Source organism: Hemibagrus wyckioides, linkage group LG26, assembly GCF_019097595.1.
Source record: "Hemibagrus wyckioides isolate EC202008001 linkage group LG26, SWU_Hwy_1.0, whole genome shotgun sequence".
In the NCBI taxonomy this organism is placed as follows: Eukaryota; Metazoa; Chordata; class Actinopteri; order Siluriformes; family Bagridae; genus Hemibagrus; species Hemibagrus wyckioides.
In genome coordinates, this window is record NC_080735.1 from 13,303,173 (window position 1) to 13,322,332 (window position 19,160).

The 19,160-nt window shown below is 39.4% G+C and overlaps 2 protein-coding genes across 2 annotated transcripts in view; one reads left to right on the forward strand and one right to left on the reverse strand.

Moving 5' to 3' along the window:
• pkn1a (protein kinase N1a) overlaps positions 1-12,081 on the reverse strand; it is a 63,213-nt gene extending 51,132 nt beyond the window's left edge. The window contains exon 1 of the mRNA XM_058380408.1: positions 11,267-12,081. Coding sequence (XP_058236391.1) covers positions 11,267-11,287 — 21 coding nt within the window. The 5' untranslated portion in view covers positions 11,288-12,081. The remainder of the gene's footprint in view (positions 1-11,266) is intronic.
• Positions 12,082-13,274: 1,193 nt separating this feature from the next.
• Positions 13,275-19,120, forward strand: lg26h19orf67 (linkage group 26 C19orf67 homolog). Its single transcript, XM_058380513.1, has 7 exons — positions 13,275-13,569; positions 13,671-13,845; positions 14,796-14,940; positions 15,286-15,386; positions 16,677-16,937; positions 18,116-18,274; positions 18,648-19,120. Exons 1-7 carry the CDS (start codon positions 13,482-13,484, stop codon positions 18,790-18,792), a joined length of 1,074 nt encoding a protein of 357 aa, XP_058236496.1. The 5' UTR covers positions 13,275-13,481; the 3' UTR covers positions 18,793-19,120.
• The last annotated feature ends 40 nt before the right edge of the window (positions 19,121-19,160 follow it).

Sequence of the window (19,160 nt, forward strand, 5' to 3'; positions counted from 1 at the left end):
ACTAAATACATCAGTGACTAAAAGTCACTGAGTCACAGATGGCGTTTTTACAAAGTGAGCTGTCAAAAGGAAAGAAGACAGCTGAGACACAATCACACACTCTTAGTGTAGCTTAATTCGTTTAGAATTACACTTTATTCATGTTACTGAAAATAGCATAACTGGCCCCTCTGAGGATAACCAGAAGCATTCTGCCACCTCATCCCAAGCCGGGAAACACCCTGATTTAGCACATTCAACTAAAACTGAATAGAGAGAGAGAAAGAAGAAGACGAGATTTTCTTAGAACCAGCCACCCTGGGGACAGTTCTTCCTAACCGTCTCATCCACTCCTCTACATTTTTCTTATCAGAGTCTCAGAGATAAACTATTTATACCAGACGCTGTCTGTTTATCTCACTAATTAAAGAGGGAACAGATCGGCGCTTCCTCCAGGAAAATCACGTCTGATATCATCAAGTGACTATGCCATGGCAGCTGTTGTTAAGGACACGAAGCCTCCACACCTGGCTCGTCCCATCACAGGTGACCACACCTCTGCTTCATCCTGAATAAACCGCTCATATAGTATTGTGAGTGCGGCAAAATATAAAGTTATGGTGATAAACACTAGTGATATATTTGTCATTGTTATTACGTTGTTATTATATTTTTCTAATCTAGTCTAGTTCAGTTCACTGTTCACTTGAAATGAATCGGGTTTTAATGAAGCCATTAAAACTGATCTAAAGCTTAAATGTAAAATATCCACTTGAGCCAAAGCTTATCTTTTTTCTCATTATCTAATAAAACTAAGAAAAGTGCCTTTTACTGTATTTAATACAAAATGCTTCAAATCTATTAACACAGTGTAAATGGTTTGGGTTCAACAAATGAAACGGACAGGAACGGAAAGCTCAAACCTTCAAGAAGTAAGATAGATAGATAGATAGATAGATAGATAGATAGATAGATAGATAGATAGATAGATAGATAGATAGACAGATAGACAGATAGATAGACATACAGACAGATAGATAGATAGATAGATAGATATTACACAGGTAATAGATAAAATAAAAAGGACAAAAAATACTAAAATACCCGAATTTAAGGGTACAAAAAATATAACAAATAACAAAATATTACACAATTTAACAAAATATAGCAAAAAATTACTAAATACAGAGATTTAAGGAATAAATATAGAGAATGAGAGGAATACAAGATAAGTAATGTGCCAAAAACAAGTGTTTATAGGTTCAGACCTAGTGAGGTGATGTGCAAAAACCGTTATGATATACATTTACTCAAGATGATTAGCATTTGAAGAGGTAGATCAAGCTAATGGAAATGAACTCGGACAAAATATAGCGCCTGAAATCTAGATATAGATAAAAATCTATTTCTATCATAAGAAATCAAACTCATCCCCTTCCTCTGAGTTTTATTTAATGAATAATGACACGCTTTACGTACTTAATAGTTATGTTGAATGTTGCGGGATATCTACGGAACAAGTTACACATACAGTATGTTGTAACAGCTATTGTATAAACAGCCGTTTTTTGCACCAACTAATAAGACAGAAAAATGCAGTTTTCAGTTTTTGCAGGTCATGTTGTCCTCTGTTTTTATGTCAGTTACAAAGTGCTTATCCAGGAGACTCTGTTCCAAAATAGCAAATAAACATCTCCTTACCGAATATTTCATCATATTAACAACACACACTTTTACATTTCATTATTTGGATCATCCCACACATACTGTACGTCTCTATGTAAGAAAACCTATGACTTGAAACACAGCCAGAAACTATTGTCAGAGCTTCTGTTATAGAAAAAATAAATCAGGACCATCTGACTATTCAGAAATGGGAAGGCTGTTGTTGTAAATGCATCTAAATACATATACGTAACTATAACAGTCCTGAGAACAATATGTTAATTGTTGTATTTGAGGCGATTAGGTTTCAATATAGTGAAGTGCTGATTTTATCCAGCTCAGAGGATCAGACGGAGAGAGGAAGAGAGAGTGTATAATCTTTCCATTTCATCATCTAACTCATCTCATCGTCTGTTTATGAGCAGTGCTATCGCTCTGATCACTAACTGAGCCAAAGAGGAAACTCGCTTCTTCCTGAAGCAGCTCATTTACACATGACTTATTTTACTGTGTTATCACTGATCCCTCAACAGCTGTGTGAGCGTATTTACATCCATTCATCTACTCTACCACCCACAACACACCACACCCTCACACAGCCTGAGGACTACACTGAGACTGAGGCTCTCTCTCTCACACACACACAGATACACACACAGATACACACACATTCTCATGGGTAAAAATGCAAAAAGAAAAAAGAATCATCCTTCCCCTTCTCTAGTATTTATACACAAACATGTATCTGACTTCCTTCTTACCCTTTCTCACTCACACACACACACACACACAAAGCTACATCCTCTTCTCTGACTGTGATGAACAATGGCACCTACATGCTTCAGTTCATTTAAACAGTACATACTCACACACTTTACTGCAAAAGGTCAGATGTTTAACATTTAGAAGGGTAGAAGACAAAAACACATGAAGTGCCCCAAAAAGGTGCTAGACCACGAAAAGCTGCCAGAAAGCTTCGGTGTGCTTTGGCACTGATTCTGCACTGCTCTGGAACTGGACTAATGAACACTCCATTCTTCCATGTTTTAATAATGGCTGTCTAGTAAATGATCTCAAAATCTCCAAAAGGTGTCCAATTGGAACGAGATCTGGAGATCTAGTGACTGTAAAAAGAGCACAGAATATGATTTACATTATTTTAATCCTCATCAAACCATATAGTGAGCTCTCAGACCCTGTGAATGGGGGTGGAGCCATCCTGGAAGAGACCACGCCCATCAGGATAGAAATGCTCCATCACAGAATAAAGCTGAAGCACAGGAGCACAGTGTATTGATCTGCGGTGAAAACACTACTCAGAGGTGATCAGTGTTTTGTGTTTAACTCACTATGAAGGTTTTCTCACAATTTGTAGCTCTTATGAATTTAGCAAACCGCAACAATATGTTGATTAACTCCGCCCACATTGAGTTACTGTTATTAGCTCAAGCTGCAGAAATGGAGCCCCGAGTACCTCAAGCATGTATTTGGTCATGCTTGAGGAAGCACTGGTGTGTCTGTTTAAGTCATGAAACATTGACCAAAATACAGTGCCTTGTATAATTATTCACCCCCCAATTCCTTTGTTACAACCAGGAACTGAAATTATTAACTGGGATTACGTTTTACGAATCTACACAAAAATCAATGTAGTTTGAAAAAATTATTCGTAAATAAAATTATAAAAGGGGTGATTGTTTAAATATTTACCCTCACTGCTGTAAAACCATATATTAGTTCTGGTGCAGTCGCTGACCATCAGAAGTCACATGATAAGTTTAATGGAGCTTCTTGGGCTTTATAATGCAGTGTGTTTAAGTATGTTCTCTAACAAACCCTGAGGCCTACATTATAAATATAGGTGTATAAATACACATAATCACGTGACACGTGCACACAGGTGGACTCCAATTCGTTGCACTAGGACTATTTTGGGCTTTCACCGAAAAGAGGGTTAATACTTCAAGAAAAATATCACCTATCTTCTCAAAATTCTCAAAGAGATTTCTTTGATACATGATATGTATCAGAAAACCTTGTATATAACCGGGGCTATTTTATTTAATATTCCACAAAAATACATCTGTTTTATTTTTTATATTGACAATATTTACAAACAAAAAAAAATCTAACTACTGCTTCCTGTCAGTTTATAATTTAAAAGAATAATAATAAAAATATATTAAAATATCTGATTTATCAGCAAAAGTGTATCAATCACAAATGCATTTTACCTTCTTGATTTCTAAATAATTTTGCAATCTATTTAGGTTAGATTTTCCCCACATCTTCAACACTATTTTGTGTAGCTTCATGAAAAGTTCCGGGTGGGTGAATATACACAGTACCTGCATTAGTGATTAGCATCAATCACTCGGCACTAACTGACAAGACAGAAAATAACGCAGATATCGGATTGGCGAGGATCTTTTTCCCATTACCTTTGTTTCCCATGGTGAACAGTGAGCTCACTGTCTACAGAAAGAATGCCTCGATCCTAAATCGAGCATGGAAAACTTAGAGCCCGGGGAGTGGAGAAGGAGCGGTGTGTGTGAGAGTGTGTGGAAAGGGAAAGGGAGGGAGAGTTAGAGGGATTTTAGAGGGAAGGAAGGGGGTCCTATGGGAGAGGCTGAGCAGGTGGTGACACCACTGAGCACAAAGGGAGAGAGACAGAGAGAGAGACAGAGAGAGAGAGAGCGGAACAGGAGTCAGTGAAGCTCGGTGGATCAGTTTACGCCACCCGAACTGTTGTTGGTCTCTCCGACAAAGTGCTACACGCTAGCAGAGCAGGGATGCAGGATGAGGTTTGCCCTATAGGCTGTAAGATGCCGACCTGCCTCGATGAAATATTTATTATGTAATGGTTTTGTTAATGGAGTTCAATCGACTGTATGATCGGATTATGCGGGAATCAGCTGTTTAAACTTTCTTTCCAAAGCGCCCCCACACTGCTTCCACTCACTCTGTATTGAATATTGTACTGTATCCAGTCCACCGGTATCAAATCATTACACCTGAAGCTATTAGAATATTGCACACTAGGGCTTTAAAACACTATTGCCTTCAAAAATCACACATGAATCCATGCAGAACGTAATGTTATGCTGTCAGAGCGATTAAAGGAGAATTAAAGGTGATGTCATGAACGTAGCTTTTTTTTTTTTGCCTACCAAAAATCTATTCATTTTTATTCACTGCATAGATGCATTAGAGATTCAGACACATCAAGAGTGACTCCAATAAGCCTCTAGTGAATATTATTACGTGTAATTCCACATTTAAAGCACATACTTCATGTTCATATCCATGCAACACAATGATAACCGTGTTTCGAGAATACTCCAATGTGAAGGCTGCTGTTATTATTAGCATTATTATGGTATATTGAAACTGTATAAAAATGTGGCAGAACATAAAGGGTGGCAATCGTGGAGACAGACAGGGATTGAGAGTTAATGAGATAAAGAGAAAAGGAATAAGGGCTTGGGATGTGTGGGATGTAAAAAGTCATTTATGGTAAGATTGATCCATGTGGCCTGGAAGTGTGGATGTGGCCTGAAGCAGCACACTAATGAAGACCAGAGTTTTGTTAATGGCTCTGTTTTGCATGCCGCTAGATCTTTACTGCAGGAGGGAGGAAATGACTAGATGGGTTTTTTTTTTTTTATGCCAATGCAGATTCTGATAGCTATGCGAGAAACCTCATTTTAGCATTTTATTTAGAAGCATTTTATTTAGCTCTGTTTATGCCGTATACTCCTAGGAATGAACCACGAGCTGGCTGAATTGTTCTTGCTCATTAAAATGACTGAATTCGCTTGTAAATGTGGCGAGCTCAGTGCTCACAGAACTGAACTGCTCTCGCATCTAAGAGCAGTTTCTCTGCACTCTCTCAGCACTTCCTCGGTAAATACACACACATCGTACACGCAGTTTAATAACATGCTCATTGATTTTTGCTCTGTGAGCTCGAGGCATCCCCTCATGTGCTTACTGTCTGTAAGAGGTACTGTTTAAATGCAATGTCTTGTAGGTCTTCCTCTTGATGGTTTCACAGAGCAACGTACAATAGGCTTATGTCATAGAGAATCTCTTTGGATCAGATGATGATATCAAAGGATTTTTGTTTAGGGGGAGCAGGGATTTGATCTGACACCTGATACCGGCAGGTGTGGTTTGGCCTAGTGAGGTCTTGAAAAACACAGCTGTCTGACTGGAGAAAAGTACAAAAGCCTGTCTCGGCATTAAAACAGCTGTTGATTCACCTAGAAACAGAAATACACCACGTGTCAGAAACGCAGTTTGTGTACGTCACCGAAACATGTGGATTTTTTATCACGTCAATAAGACTCCTTTTCATTTTAAGTGTGTTTATTTTTACGTTAACTCATAAGGTAATGATTCTCTCAAATGGTGCTGACTCCTATGATGCCATGGTCGAACACACCACAGTGGAAACAACCGTTAAAGAGAAGCACAAACACTCAAGCTATCAGTTTTAGCGTTTACAAAAGACAGAAAAGAAGTATGACCACTCATATCCACAAACACACTTACACAGGAAACTTCCACTTAAAGCGAAGCAATTATGAAAGCCACTTCCAGCTTAGCCCAGATCCACAGAACTAGCTCTCTGTGTGTTTCACACACACACACACACTCTTTGCATGGGGTCGCTGAATAGGCCGAGGGTGTGGCAGGACATTAGGGAAGCGATGAATCTGATCTAGTGCGGCACTTATACAAAGAACATCATTGTGCCCTACATTTAATCTTGTGCCCTACTGAGCCCCTTCAAAACTGCATTGTCAGCCAAGCACCCTGCAGCAAGTGGGAGTCCAGTGCAAACCTCCCTTTCGGACAGAAACAAAACACCCAGTTCAATTCTGTATTGGGATTACTGTAGCTTACTTTATAATACACAACACAACATGAAAGCAAAACCTGTACCAATGGACATCAACATTGTCAGAACAATTGATCCACAACGTTGTCCAGCGTGACAGCTCAGAAGCCGTTGTTGGATTTGCTTGGATATGGCACCTTGGCATTTCGCCCGAATTCAACTTTGACCCAGTTCACATCAATGTTTTCAAAGACCGAAAAATAAAAAGAGCATGTGACTTAGACGTGACTCACTAGTGACAATGAAGGAGCCGCTAACTATCTCGATAACCAGAGTTTACTTTACAGGATTTACTTCCTTTTTTGAACTGCTACTCACGCAGTGAACGTGATATCTGCCGTCTTCCACATACTAAACTCGCCGGGATCCATGATTGGCCAGTGTCCCTCTAATTGACCGGGGAGATACAATACAGAATCTCTCCCATCCAGAGAGCATGCACAAATTTGCTCTCTCCTCTACTGGACTCCTGTCCACAGATAGCTGCTGCTTCATCTGGATTCAAGCTCTGTGTTTTCCATCCAGAGCTCTTTTGATATAACCTTCAAGGCATACCATGGCATACAGAAAAAAAAAGTGAAGTGTAGCAAAATGTCAGCACAGAAACAGAAATACCAGGTTTGTTATGGTCTGGGTGCCAGGTCAGGCAGACAAAAAGACATGCAGGATGTGTTTTGTTTTCCCAGCAATGTTCCATTTTCTAAAAAATTCAGTAGGAAATGTTTTTGCACTGGTGCGGCTGTGACACTCTTTCATTTTTCATGAATAGTTATGCAGTAATGATATATTAGTTTGATTTAATGGTACTGAAAATAACGTGATTGAGAATATAAACAAAATGCAACTGAAATCATAGTGATTGATTGTGTAGTGTATTGATTGTTGAGAATCAGGCAGCAATGGTGCTCTGTAAACGAGAAAGAAAGTTTCTGTGACATTTTTTTATAATCTGCCTATAACAGAATATGAAAATATATGGTTCGAACCACATTTTCTAAACGATAACAGCTTTAATCTGCTATAAGATATCATACTGTGCTGTTTAGACTACATAAACCCCCTGGTACAACATACAAACTGCTGGAAGCAGATAAACGTGCTCACAGTCGAAAACGGGCTGATAATAAAATACCACAGAGAACAAGTCAAAGATAGTTCTGAAAATGGGGAACTGCCAAATTTCATAGATTTATCTTATGTTAATGACCACTCTGGCTGAATAGCTCTGCATTTCATTATAGGGACTACAGTAAGTCAGAAACTGCTGGACAGAATGAATCGGAAGAGTGTGTCTATGGGGCTCTCGAGGTCTGTGTGTCTTTGTGTCTGAGTGTATAAAACATCATTGTGGAGGTGGAAGATGGTTGAGAAGGCAGTACCTGAAAAACACAGGGTACGGGCTTTGGGAAATAAGTAGGAACTCGGTACGAGTAATATGAATTCTGGCTTGTGTCCAGTGTAATGGGAGCTGATTCATAGAGTATAAACAATAACCTCTTACATCTACAGTACAATGGAGCCCGCCTGTATTTCTCCATCAAACCACAGGGAAAAAGCATCATGGCTGCTTTACATTCTTAATGTGTTTAGTATGTAATGTAGCAGAAGGTTTGTGACTAAGTGATAAAAGTGGGTGTAGTGCAAGTGACTTGTCTATAAACATATTAGTTTTAAACACATCATCACCATATAAGGAATAAAACAAATCAGGCCATTATATGACTTTTACAACAGCGACTACAAGAAGTACTGATGTGGTTGATCTTTCTATACGTTTTTATTCATTAAAGAACATGTCATACTTTTTATCTGCTTATACTTACAACTAATGTTATGGAACTTCCACAAAATGTGTGTTAAAATAGCTACAAAGAAAATTCCTCTAAATGATACAAGGCACATATATTTGAAACTTCTGTCCAATGGTGGACGTATATGGTGGACCGTCCACCATATACGTTGTAACAGTAACAATATGGAAGTGATAATGTACTACTACATGCAAATTAATATAAGCCTCTGATTTCTGATCTGATGTTACAGAAAATGAACCATTACCCTCTGACCAATCAGAATCGAGAATCAAACTGTGCTGTGGTTATTAATAGTCTATTAACCAATAATATTATCTCTTATTTCTCTGCTCAGCCCTTTGTAGCCAGGTATCAGTGAGCAAAAATGTTTCTTCCTGTCATAGATGAAAAATGTGCTATGATATCAGTCCCACGTTGATTTCAAAGAGCCAAAAGCTTTGCATTGCTCTGCTATCAGTCCTGTCAAGCTTAGCCAGTTGATGATAAAGGGCACCCAAGTGTTATAAAATCGGCATCGGCTCTACATGCGCATTTAAAAAAGCGCTGCCTAGGAAATCAGCCACCAGGCATTTCCATGGCTCCACTAGACCCCTCTCTCTTCCATTACTTAAGCGGCACTCGCTCTGTTTCCTCCTTTAATCCTACTTTTATCTGGGCTGTTCATCCCACTTTCTGCATTTCCACTTACATTAATACCGATCAGGCTGTCTATGACTGGCTAATCCCAATGCCATTTGACCCCATGATTAAATCAAATTGGGGTCAGTACAGTAAATCATCTTCTTGCTGTAAGCCAAAGCATTTGTCCTTAAGCTTGAGCTGGGGATGAGTGGGAAAACATCTCCTTGTCCACTCGCTTTGTCTCACAAATGTACAATTCCAGTGTTACAGCTGTGACATTTGAACTCATACAGGGACAGTTTGCATATCTGGTCACGTGACCTTCCATGGAGAATGCACACATACACACACACACACACACACACATATTCAAATGGAAGCTATTCATTTACATATTAACATCTGGAGCATTTGGTCAAGGTTATGGAGAAGGTTTCGAGAGAGTATTGCCTGTGAATTTTAAAAAAAGCTGGGGAACTTCTGATAATGAAATAGATTTACTACAAAATGTCAACAAAACCGAAACGGTGCTTTGTCATTGGGTGAAACTGTTTGCTCCTTATAGCTGATGGATGGTTTTATTCTTTTTAATTAGAGTTGCCATGTGTTAAGAGTATTAGGATGTTAGTGTAAGTGTAAACAAGCAAGTGTCTGTGTAAAACAAGTAGACCACACTACTGGAAATAACAGTACACTAGGAGGAACAGATCACACCCAACAAAGTGTCCTGATAAGGAAGTGCAGGAAAAGAACGACAGACCTTATCTCACCTACACCATGACCTCTCATGGGCATTTCTTTTACACGCCTATATTAAAATATAATAACAAATAATGGAGGAAATATCAGATGTACTAAAGTCCAATAAATAAGTCTCTATTTTAAGCAGCATTTACTTGTATTTTTTATCTTTTCGGAAACTCAAACAGGCAGACAGCCAGTAAAATTTCAATCCAGTTCAATTTCAACGTAGCGTTATAGTGATATGATTGCCAGTGGGTTGTCCTTGTCCTTGACTTCACTTCAGACTGGAAAGCTATGATGAGTCTCTGTCTGGAGCCTCTGTCAGGATTTCTCTAGCACTACTTCAGCTACCTCTCAGTACTCCCAGTTTCATCTCTCCGACCATATTAAAACCGAAGGTTCACTGAAGGAGGTGTAATTTCTGCTCTTTGGTACATTTACATTCCGGGTTAGATCCATGAGCACTGATTTGGAGAGCGAGCCAGCGAGGAGTATTTTACATGACAATTATATAAGGACGGAGAGCTAAAAAATTCGGTTACATGCATACAAATGTCAAAATAAGCAACTACCATGACAGCATATGAATAAGACTAATGAAACTGGTGGGGGGTTTTCCATGGTGGTGCTTAACTTGACCACTTTTAAGTAGCTCTGGTCCGATAAGCTGCCATTAGATAAAAATAAATGTTATAAATGCATGTAACTGCAGGCAGAGGAAGCTGGCTCATGTTTAAAAAACTAGAATCGCTAGACTATGGCTAGACTGTTTTTTCATATATTGATCCGTTCCACTAGAGTATTCGGTTTGGTCCGGAGAAATAACCTCCTGGATCTGCAAGATATTCACATCATATGAAAAAACCTATAAATAGATATAAAATTGTCCTATCACTGCATTCATATTTACAGTGCATGGCACAAGATGTAGTACTAGAGACAAAGAGACAAACAGAAGGTAATTGAATGATTATTTTTTGCCGGCGGGTAAAAATGGGAAAGTACTTTGGAGAGGCTGCAAACTGTTACAGCACAAATAGGTGCTGAGACATAAACGTTAGATAGAGACGTACAACAGACGTGGACCAGTGTCTGGTCCTCTTTCAGAGCTGAAGAACATCACAAACTTGCAGTCGTGTTTTACTAGTAGTCATGAACCATATGTTATGAAACTAGACACTTGGAAATTGCATCGGGATTGCTTTGTAATAGGGAAGAGGATGACTTTGGGGTCAGCATTCCCATTCATGGGGGACAGAAAAGTCATTTGAAAAAAGCATTGTGAATACACTGAACTGTGATAAGATGTGAGAGGTATGGAGATATTGTGTCCCTGAGGAAATGGTTGCTCTTCAAACTTCGAATTCGATGGATTTGTTTGTTTGCAATGTTTTAGAAACCCCAAATACAGGGTTTTTTAAGCTGCAGTTTGGCCTCAGGGCGTTCACATTGACTCAACAGATTATTAGGGCAATTCTTCTACAACACCAACTTTTGTATGTTAGATTTTCTGAAGAGAAAGGTAGCAGTTACTTACTTGGATCGAGTCATTGGCCATTTTGTGCTCGTTGAAAAACAGGGTTAATGAGAAATAAAAAAATAAAATAAAAAATATCCCAGGAGCTGGTCAGGCAGCAACAGTTTGTTTTTCCCCCCTCCTCCTCCACCCAGATATTTACTGATGGCTAACAAAGAGGTCCAGGATGTCCTTTTGTTTATTATAGTAAAGCAAAAATCCGAGAAAACATACAGATGAACATATGCGCGTGAAAAGCGTCCCTGATGGTCCGTCTCACGTCCGGTTCATAGGACATGTATTAGAAAGAAAGAAAGAAAGAAAGAAAGAAAGAAAGAAAGAAGACTAAAGATCTGAGAAATAGTTCAAAAATGATCTCATGGCTGTCCAAAGGCGAACATCTTTTCACCCACGGGCGGCTCGGAGACACCGGTCACACATTCCCATAACGACATGAACAAAACAACAAGCTTCGTTAAAAAAAGGAAAATGTTAACCGCTTAAGCAAAACGATAGTTTAAGTCGTACTGGTCATCCAGCTAAAGAGCGTGTCTCTCTTTCCATTCAATGCACATCTCACCGAGTGGTCATTTGTTTGTTTCTCGTGTCCCAGCGCGGAAATCCGTCCACTCGACACACGTCGTGACCCAGAGCCGAGCTCGCGCACACACTACAGCCCAAAAATAATACGAAATGCATCCATCAATGCAGAGCGGATATCTTTATAGCAATGAAGAAGAAGAAAAAGATCTCATCCTCGTTACATCCTCGGTTCAGTAATGATTAGGATTGTGGGGATGATGATGATGATGGCCCGAGCGGGAGGATTTGCCGTATCCCCGCGTGATCACGTGACCACACCCAGGGGCGAGACAATGCACCCCGACCCGACTCTCTTTACAAATCAATCATTACTGAATCATCATCTGTTTTCTTACATTAAAAAATATATATTCACGATACATTTCGGATCTTATTTTATTCTTTTCTTTTTCTTTTTAATTGTGATTTATATGCTGTATTTATATGCTTCTTATATATCTCGTAATTTTTGTTCTTAGCATTGCACAAGTAACTTCTGGACAGTTATCACATTACCCTGTGTCCCTGTGTGTACTGACTATTTGTAAGATATACAGTGTGCAATTTACAACCTGTCTTTGTGTTACTGTCTCTATTGCTGCTGCATATCTGGAATTTCCTTCGGGATCAATAAAGTATCTATCTATCTATCTATCTATCTATCTATCTATCTATCTATCTATCTATCTATCTATCTATCTATATCATAAATGAAATCCCATAGATAGATAGATAGATAGATAGATAGATAGATAGATAGATAGATAGATAGATAGATAGATAGATAGATAGATAGATCTACTTATGGGATTTCATTTATGATAAATCTGTTTGTGTTATGTTTTTTTGTGATTATTATGTGCCCTTTTTTAATCTAAACCTTTATAAGCTTTTTATTGATTCCAATTTTTCTCACCTATACCTTTAACAAAGACGGAGGTGGCGTTTTATTAAATAAAGAAATAAATGAACATATGAAAACACACACACACACTTCATGCACAAATTCGAAGGTCCTATCTTCTGTGGTCATGTGTTAAGTCTGACATTATGGTATCTTCCTGTTGTACCATCAACAACTACACGTGGTATTACTACTAGGTGTCAGACTCCTCCAGATTTCAATAAGCACTTGAAGGTTGCATGAGCAACCAGTCTTGGACTGTAAATGACAAACCACGTGGATGTGTAATAGTTTTAAATCTAACGTTCAGTAGATTTATTTATTTATATGCTTCTCTGGTCCTGATTCTCACGTGTTAAATCCGTTATACAAGTGATCAGTGACAAAGCATAAACCTGGGTGTAGAAATAGTTTCGAAATTATCTTACATTTCTGGGCGGGAAACGTGTGTTTACCACAAATTCTGATGTCACTTGAAGGTAGCATAAACTCAGTTCATAAATATAACGAGCCAGGTAGATCACGTGATCTCCGGCGGTTGATGAGTAGCTTTCGCTGTAAACAGCTAACGCTAAACTTTTAACATTTCCACATAACATTGGCCCCCTGAACGTTTTGGATTTCAATATATATTATTATTTTTGTTTAGTTTGGTATTTATATTTTAAATCTTCTTTCAAAACCGTGTGTGTGTATATATGTATGTATATGTTAGCTGACCGGCTAACATATTAGCGTTGTTAGTTACAAATGGCGGGGATTGAGCTCGCGCGTGAGGAGCGTGAAGAGATGTCATTTACGGAGGGTTATAACACCGAGGGAATACAAAAAGAAACCGGTAAAATAACCAAAGAGATATGAAAGTTGTTTATTTTTATTCACTACTACAACCTCAATTTAAATAAATGTTCGATTCAGTTTGACTGGGTTTCGTTATAGGCTACAGTACGGCGCCATCTGTCGGTGAAGAAGCTTACTGCACGGAGGAGCAGCTCGAGTTTTGTCCATCAGTCTCTGATATGAAGTTAATGGACAATAAATTACAGCTCATAGAAGAACAATTACAGTATCTTCTACGCAAAGCCGACGAGCTTCAGCATCGCCTCATTTTCAGGTGCAGACTCACTCATATCTAAATACAAATTTTGACTGTGAAAGCTTAAAACTCCTTTTTATATAATGTTCCATATCCCCCACACTAATCTGTCACATTACCTCCATTCGTTTATCTTTTCAGGGCACCATATACAACATTCACACACACTTATAAATACATAAAGGCAGCTTAGCATCACCGATTCACCTGCCGCCATGTTGGGACGCGAGAGGAACTCAGAGGAGAACCGCACATACATAGGGGAGAACATGCAAAACACCACACAGACTGTAACCTAAGTTACAGACCCTGGAGCTGTTTACTGAGCACTATAGATATAGTGAAATGCCCTCTAAAACAGCAAAATAGTGCCGTATAAGGGTTATTTGCATCGCTAATTTTTTAAAAACATTTTTTAGGCTTCTGTACAGAACCTTATTACACTATATTGCCAAAAAGTTTTGTGACACCCCTCCAAATCATTGAATTCTGGTGTTGTTCTTCAGGGGTTGGGCTCGGCCCCTTAGTTCCAGTGAAAGGAACTCTTAATGCTTCAGTATACCAAGACATTTTGGACAATTTCATGCTCCCAACTTTGTGGGAACAGTTTGGGGATGACCCCTTCCTGTTCCAACATGACTGCACACCAGTGCACAAAGCAAGGTCCATAAAGACATGGATGAGGGAGTTTGGTGTGGAGGAACTTGACAGAGTCCTGACCTCAACCTGATAGAACACCTTTGGGATGAATTAGAGCGGAGACTGTGAGCGTTTAAGAGTTCCTTTCACTGGAACTAAGGGCCCGAGCCCAACCCCTGAAAAACAACACCTGAATTCAATTATTTTGGAGGGGTGTCCCAAAACTTTTGGCAAAGTATAGTTACCTCAACAGGACAAATCAGGATTCTCTTTGTACAGTGAGCCTTTATCACTAGTTTACTAGCAACTCCTATGCATGGTCTTTGTAGCAAAGATAATGTCCAGAAGGAGGATTTCACATGTGTGGTGCCAACATTCCTGAAGACGTGTCAGCCATATTTCAACTACCTGGAGTCTACCGCTCGCAGCACTTCTCCTGGCCAATCTCCACTGCCCCTGTACATATACACCCAGGTAAGATCACCTCAGGCAAAAAGAATGCACTTCCATGAACTGTTTTTATCTAAAGTGAAGAACTGCCCTGAATTCTTGACACGGTTATGGAAGAAATGTCTGTGTTGAATCAGCTTAGTGAAAGTATGACTAACAGTTTGAACAAAGTCTAACCTTTAACTCAAGTAATATTATTCTATAATCTTACTAAAAGTGCCAGTAATTCTCGAGCTGGCTGTATATTATAGGTCCATGGGGTTGCAGAGGTCCAGTCATTGTAAAGTTGTTTTGAGATGCTTTATTCGTGTATCTCTAGATAAAACTTCCACACACATCTACTGTCTCTCTCCTGTCATTAATCTGCAGCTGTTGCAGTTCTCTCAGCAACTGTGCAGTCAGCTGGAGCAGCTGGTTCTCATATACGCCTCATACGGGTACATCTCTCTGGCCGAGACTGACCCTAAGTGGTAAGACACCATCGTCGGTATAAGTTGTGATTATATTGATAATGTTGATCAAATCAGTTATTGTTATACACAACATGTTTAGTTAACACTTCCTGTAATATCTAAAGTTCTGTCTTTGTTCTCTGTTTATGCTAATGAGACATGCTACGGATTTTGTAGTAAAACTTTGACTTTGCATGATCACTGTTTACTACACTTCCGTGTTTAAGAAATGGGTGCAGAGCATCACAGTGGACTAAAGATGAATGTTAATAATCTTCAGACACACACTAGAAAAGACAGTTTGATGTACTTATTTTGGACTTCGCTCCCCACGTGCATCAGTGAGACTTGGCCGTCCATGACCCTGTCGCCGGTTCACCACTGTTCCTTCCTTGGACCACATTTGATAGATACTGACCACTGCAGACCGGGAACACCCCACAAGAGCTGCAGTTTTGGAGATGCTCTGATCCAGTCGTCTCGCCATCACAATCTGGCCCTTGTCAAACTCGCTCAAATCCTTACGCTTGTCCATTTTTCCTGCTTCTAACACATCAACTTTGAGGACAAAATGTTCACTTGCTGCCTAATATATCCCACCCACTAACAGGTGCCATGATGAGGAGATCATCACAGTGTTATTCACATCGCCTCTCACTGGTCATAATGTTATGCCTGATCAGTGTATATTCACTTTATTAAGATTTTTTCTCTGCTGTTTTTCCCAATTATAATGAATACATTAGGGATTATCTGTTATATATGTGATCACTTAAAGGTGTATTTTGTAATGTTTCTAGTTTAACTGCACTTTATAGAAACACAATGATGCGTATAGTCTTCTCTCTATTGTTCAGAGCTCTTTCTCTGTGTCTCACTGCTGTAAATTCTCGTGTGGTTCATGCAACACTGGCCCCTAGTGGACATACTCCCATCAACTCGGAGTTCCTACCAGGAATGGCCTTATCAATTCTTAAGTTCTTTAGGTGTCTTTAAATCACTATGGCTGCTCACTGCATTAACAGCAAACACTAATGCACTTCCTGTTGTATATACTAGTATTTGGGTAGTATTTTACTTTTGAGGTAAGTTGAATGCATCATTTCCTTGTAAGTACAAGGGGCAGGACTGAGCAGCTCTGTCTCAGATTGAAGGTGCAACTAATTTCCAAGTAAGAAAAATGTTTTTTAAAAAACTTTAAAATCCTAGTATCTTTAATTTTATTTTATGATTACAGCTCTAATAAGACATTTACACTTTTGGGCTTTGATTATACAAAGGTTTCTTTTCCTTTTTCCTCTCTCTCAGTGTCTCTCATTTCTACATTGGCCAGTGTCAGGTGTATAACATCAAGCTGTCAATCTTCCGTTACTGTCAACACACACCCTTCCTGGCTTCAGCCAGTAACGGACTGTACAAACGCATGCGCTGGAACGTGGAGCATAAGAAAGGGACAGAGGCAGGAGGAGAAGAAGAACAGAATGACAACAGGACAGAGGTGACACAAGGGATGGAAGAAGAACAGGAGGCAAAGAGAGAGAGGACGATGGAAGGCGACAGTACAGAGTAGTGAGTGAGGCTACTAAAGGAAACAATTGCCTTCACAAAGTATTTTCTAACAGGAAATAGTGGTTTGCTGAAATGTACTGTGAACAAGAGTTTCAAAATATGCCCAATGCAGGCTCTAAAATCTATTTTTTGTTTATAGTGAGAAGCTCTTTCACTCCTAGTTATCCAGCACATTTTTTAAATTTCTCACTAATCCCTATCTACACTACATTGCCAAAAGATTTGGGACACCCCTCCAAATCATTGATTTCTGGTGTGGTTTTTCAGAGATTGGGCTTGGCCCCCTTAGTTCCAGTGAAAGGAACTCTTAATGGTTCCACATACCAAGACATTTTGGACAATTTCATGCTCCCAACTTTGTGGGAACATGCACATCAGTACACAAAGCAAGGTCTATAAAGACATGAGTGAGTGAGTTTGGTGTGGAGGAACTTGACTGGTTTGCACAGAGTCCTGACCTCAACCTGATAGAACACCTTTGGGATGAATTAGAGCGGAGACTGTGAGCCGGGCCAAAACTGAGACGTCTGCCTTTACATGCACATGAATGTAATATGGAGCTGTCCCGCCCTTTACAGCTATAACAGCTTCAGCTCTTCTGGGAAGGCTTTCCACAAGGTTTAGGAGTGTGAATTTTTGACCATTCCTCTAGAAGCACATTTGTGAGGTCAGGCACTGATGTAGGACGAGAAGGTCTGGCTTGCAGTCTCCGCTCTAATTCATTCCAAAGGTGTTTTATCAGGTTGAGGTCAGGACTCTGTGCAGGCCAGTCAAGTTCCTCCACACCAAACTCGCTTATCCAGGTCTTTATGGACCTTGTTTGTGCTCTTGTGTACAGTCATGTTGGAACAGGAAGGGGTCATCCTCAAACTGTTCCCACAAAGTTGGGAGCATGAAATTGTCCAAAAACTCTTGGTATGTTGAAGCATTAAGAGTTCCTTTCACTGGAACTAAGGGGCCGAGTCCAACCCGTGAACTCAATGATTTGAATGGGTGTCCCAAAAAATTTGGCAGTGTACATCATGAACAAATCACTACTGTGGTAGTCTAAGTAAAAATGTCACAACTGTATTCTATAATATTTATTGTTATACAGAAAACAAGCTGACCGCAATAATGTGGTGTAGAATACGATTATAGGAAATTCCTCTTCACCACAGTCTTCTGTCCTGTTGTAGTTACTTCCTCTGCTATGAGGACATCCACTTAACAGAGGTGGAGGCCATGAGAGAACAGACAGACAGAAGGACAGGGGAGGAAGCAGTACTGAGGATGTGGTCTGTAGGGAAGTGGGTACAGATATATCCAGACCCAGACACCGAAGACATCAATGACTGGTAACAGGCTCTCCACACAAAAACAATCTCTGTACAGACAACGGGGGAATTCATGACTAATTCTGAAAGTCTTCTCTTACAGTGGGTCATTTGTGCATATTTAACGATTCAGGGCTAATGTTCTGTGGCCACATTCACAAAGCAGCATTGTCGTGCCATCAGGAATTAGTGCGATGGATTTATAAGGTCACGGGGTGTCAAGCTGTTTCAAATAATCAGACATAGATCTTCATGTGACACTGAAATGACCCCATGCTCCTTATAAATGTGTTTTGTTCAAATTTGTTTTTGATTCAAGTTTACTGTATGAACATATAGCATAGGTGGAAAACTGGCCTCACTGTGATGCAACATATCAATAAATGTATTGTAGGGTGCTGTGCACGATTCCTCAGGGTCAGTATAAGCCGCTGGTGTATCTGGGTGAGGAGGAGCCACCATCCTGCGTTGCCACAGACTGTCTGCTGGGGGCGCTGCTGTCTGAGGCTGATGAGAGCATCACACACCCCATCACTTAAGACTAATACAAGAGCATGTCGGCCAACCGGAACGAGTACAGCAAGAATCCATTTTCTTTTTGCTCTAGGTTCATTTGTTTATTTCATTTGTTTATGTCTGTCAGTTCAAGGCAGTGTTTTATAAACGTTACACTTTCAACAGCTAAAAAGATGACAGATACCAAATGTTACCATCTACAAGTCCAGTTTTATTTTTTTCCTTCAGCATCAGAACAGACAAATAGTAACTTGCAGTTTGTAAAATAAAATTCAGCTGCCATGGTTCGATAACATCTACAAACTAAATACAAAAATACATTCCTTCATTTTAAAATAAATTACAAAAATATACACAGAACGAAACTAATAATTACATTTGTTGTGCTTAA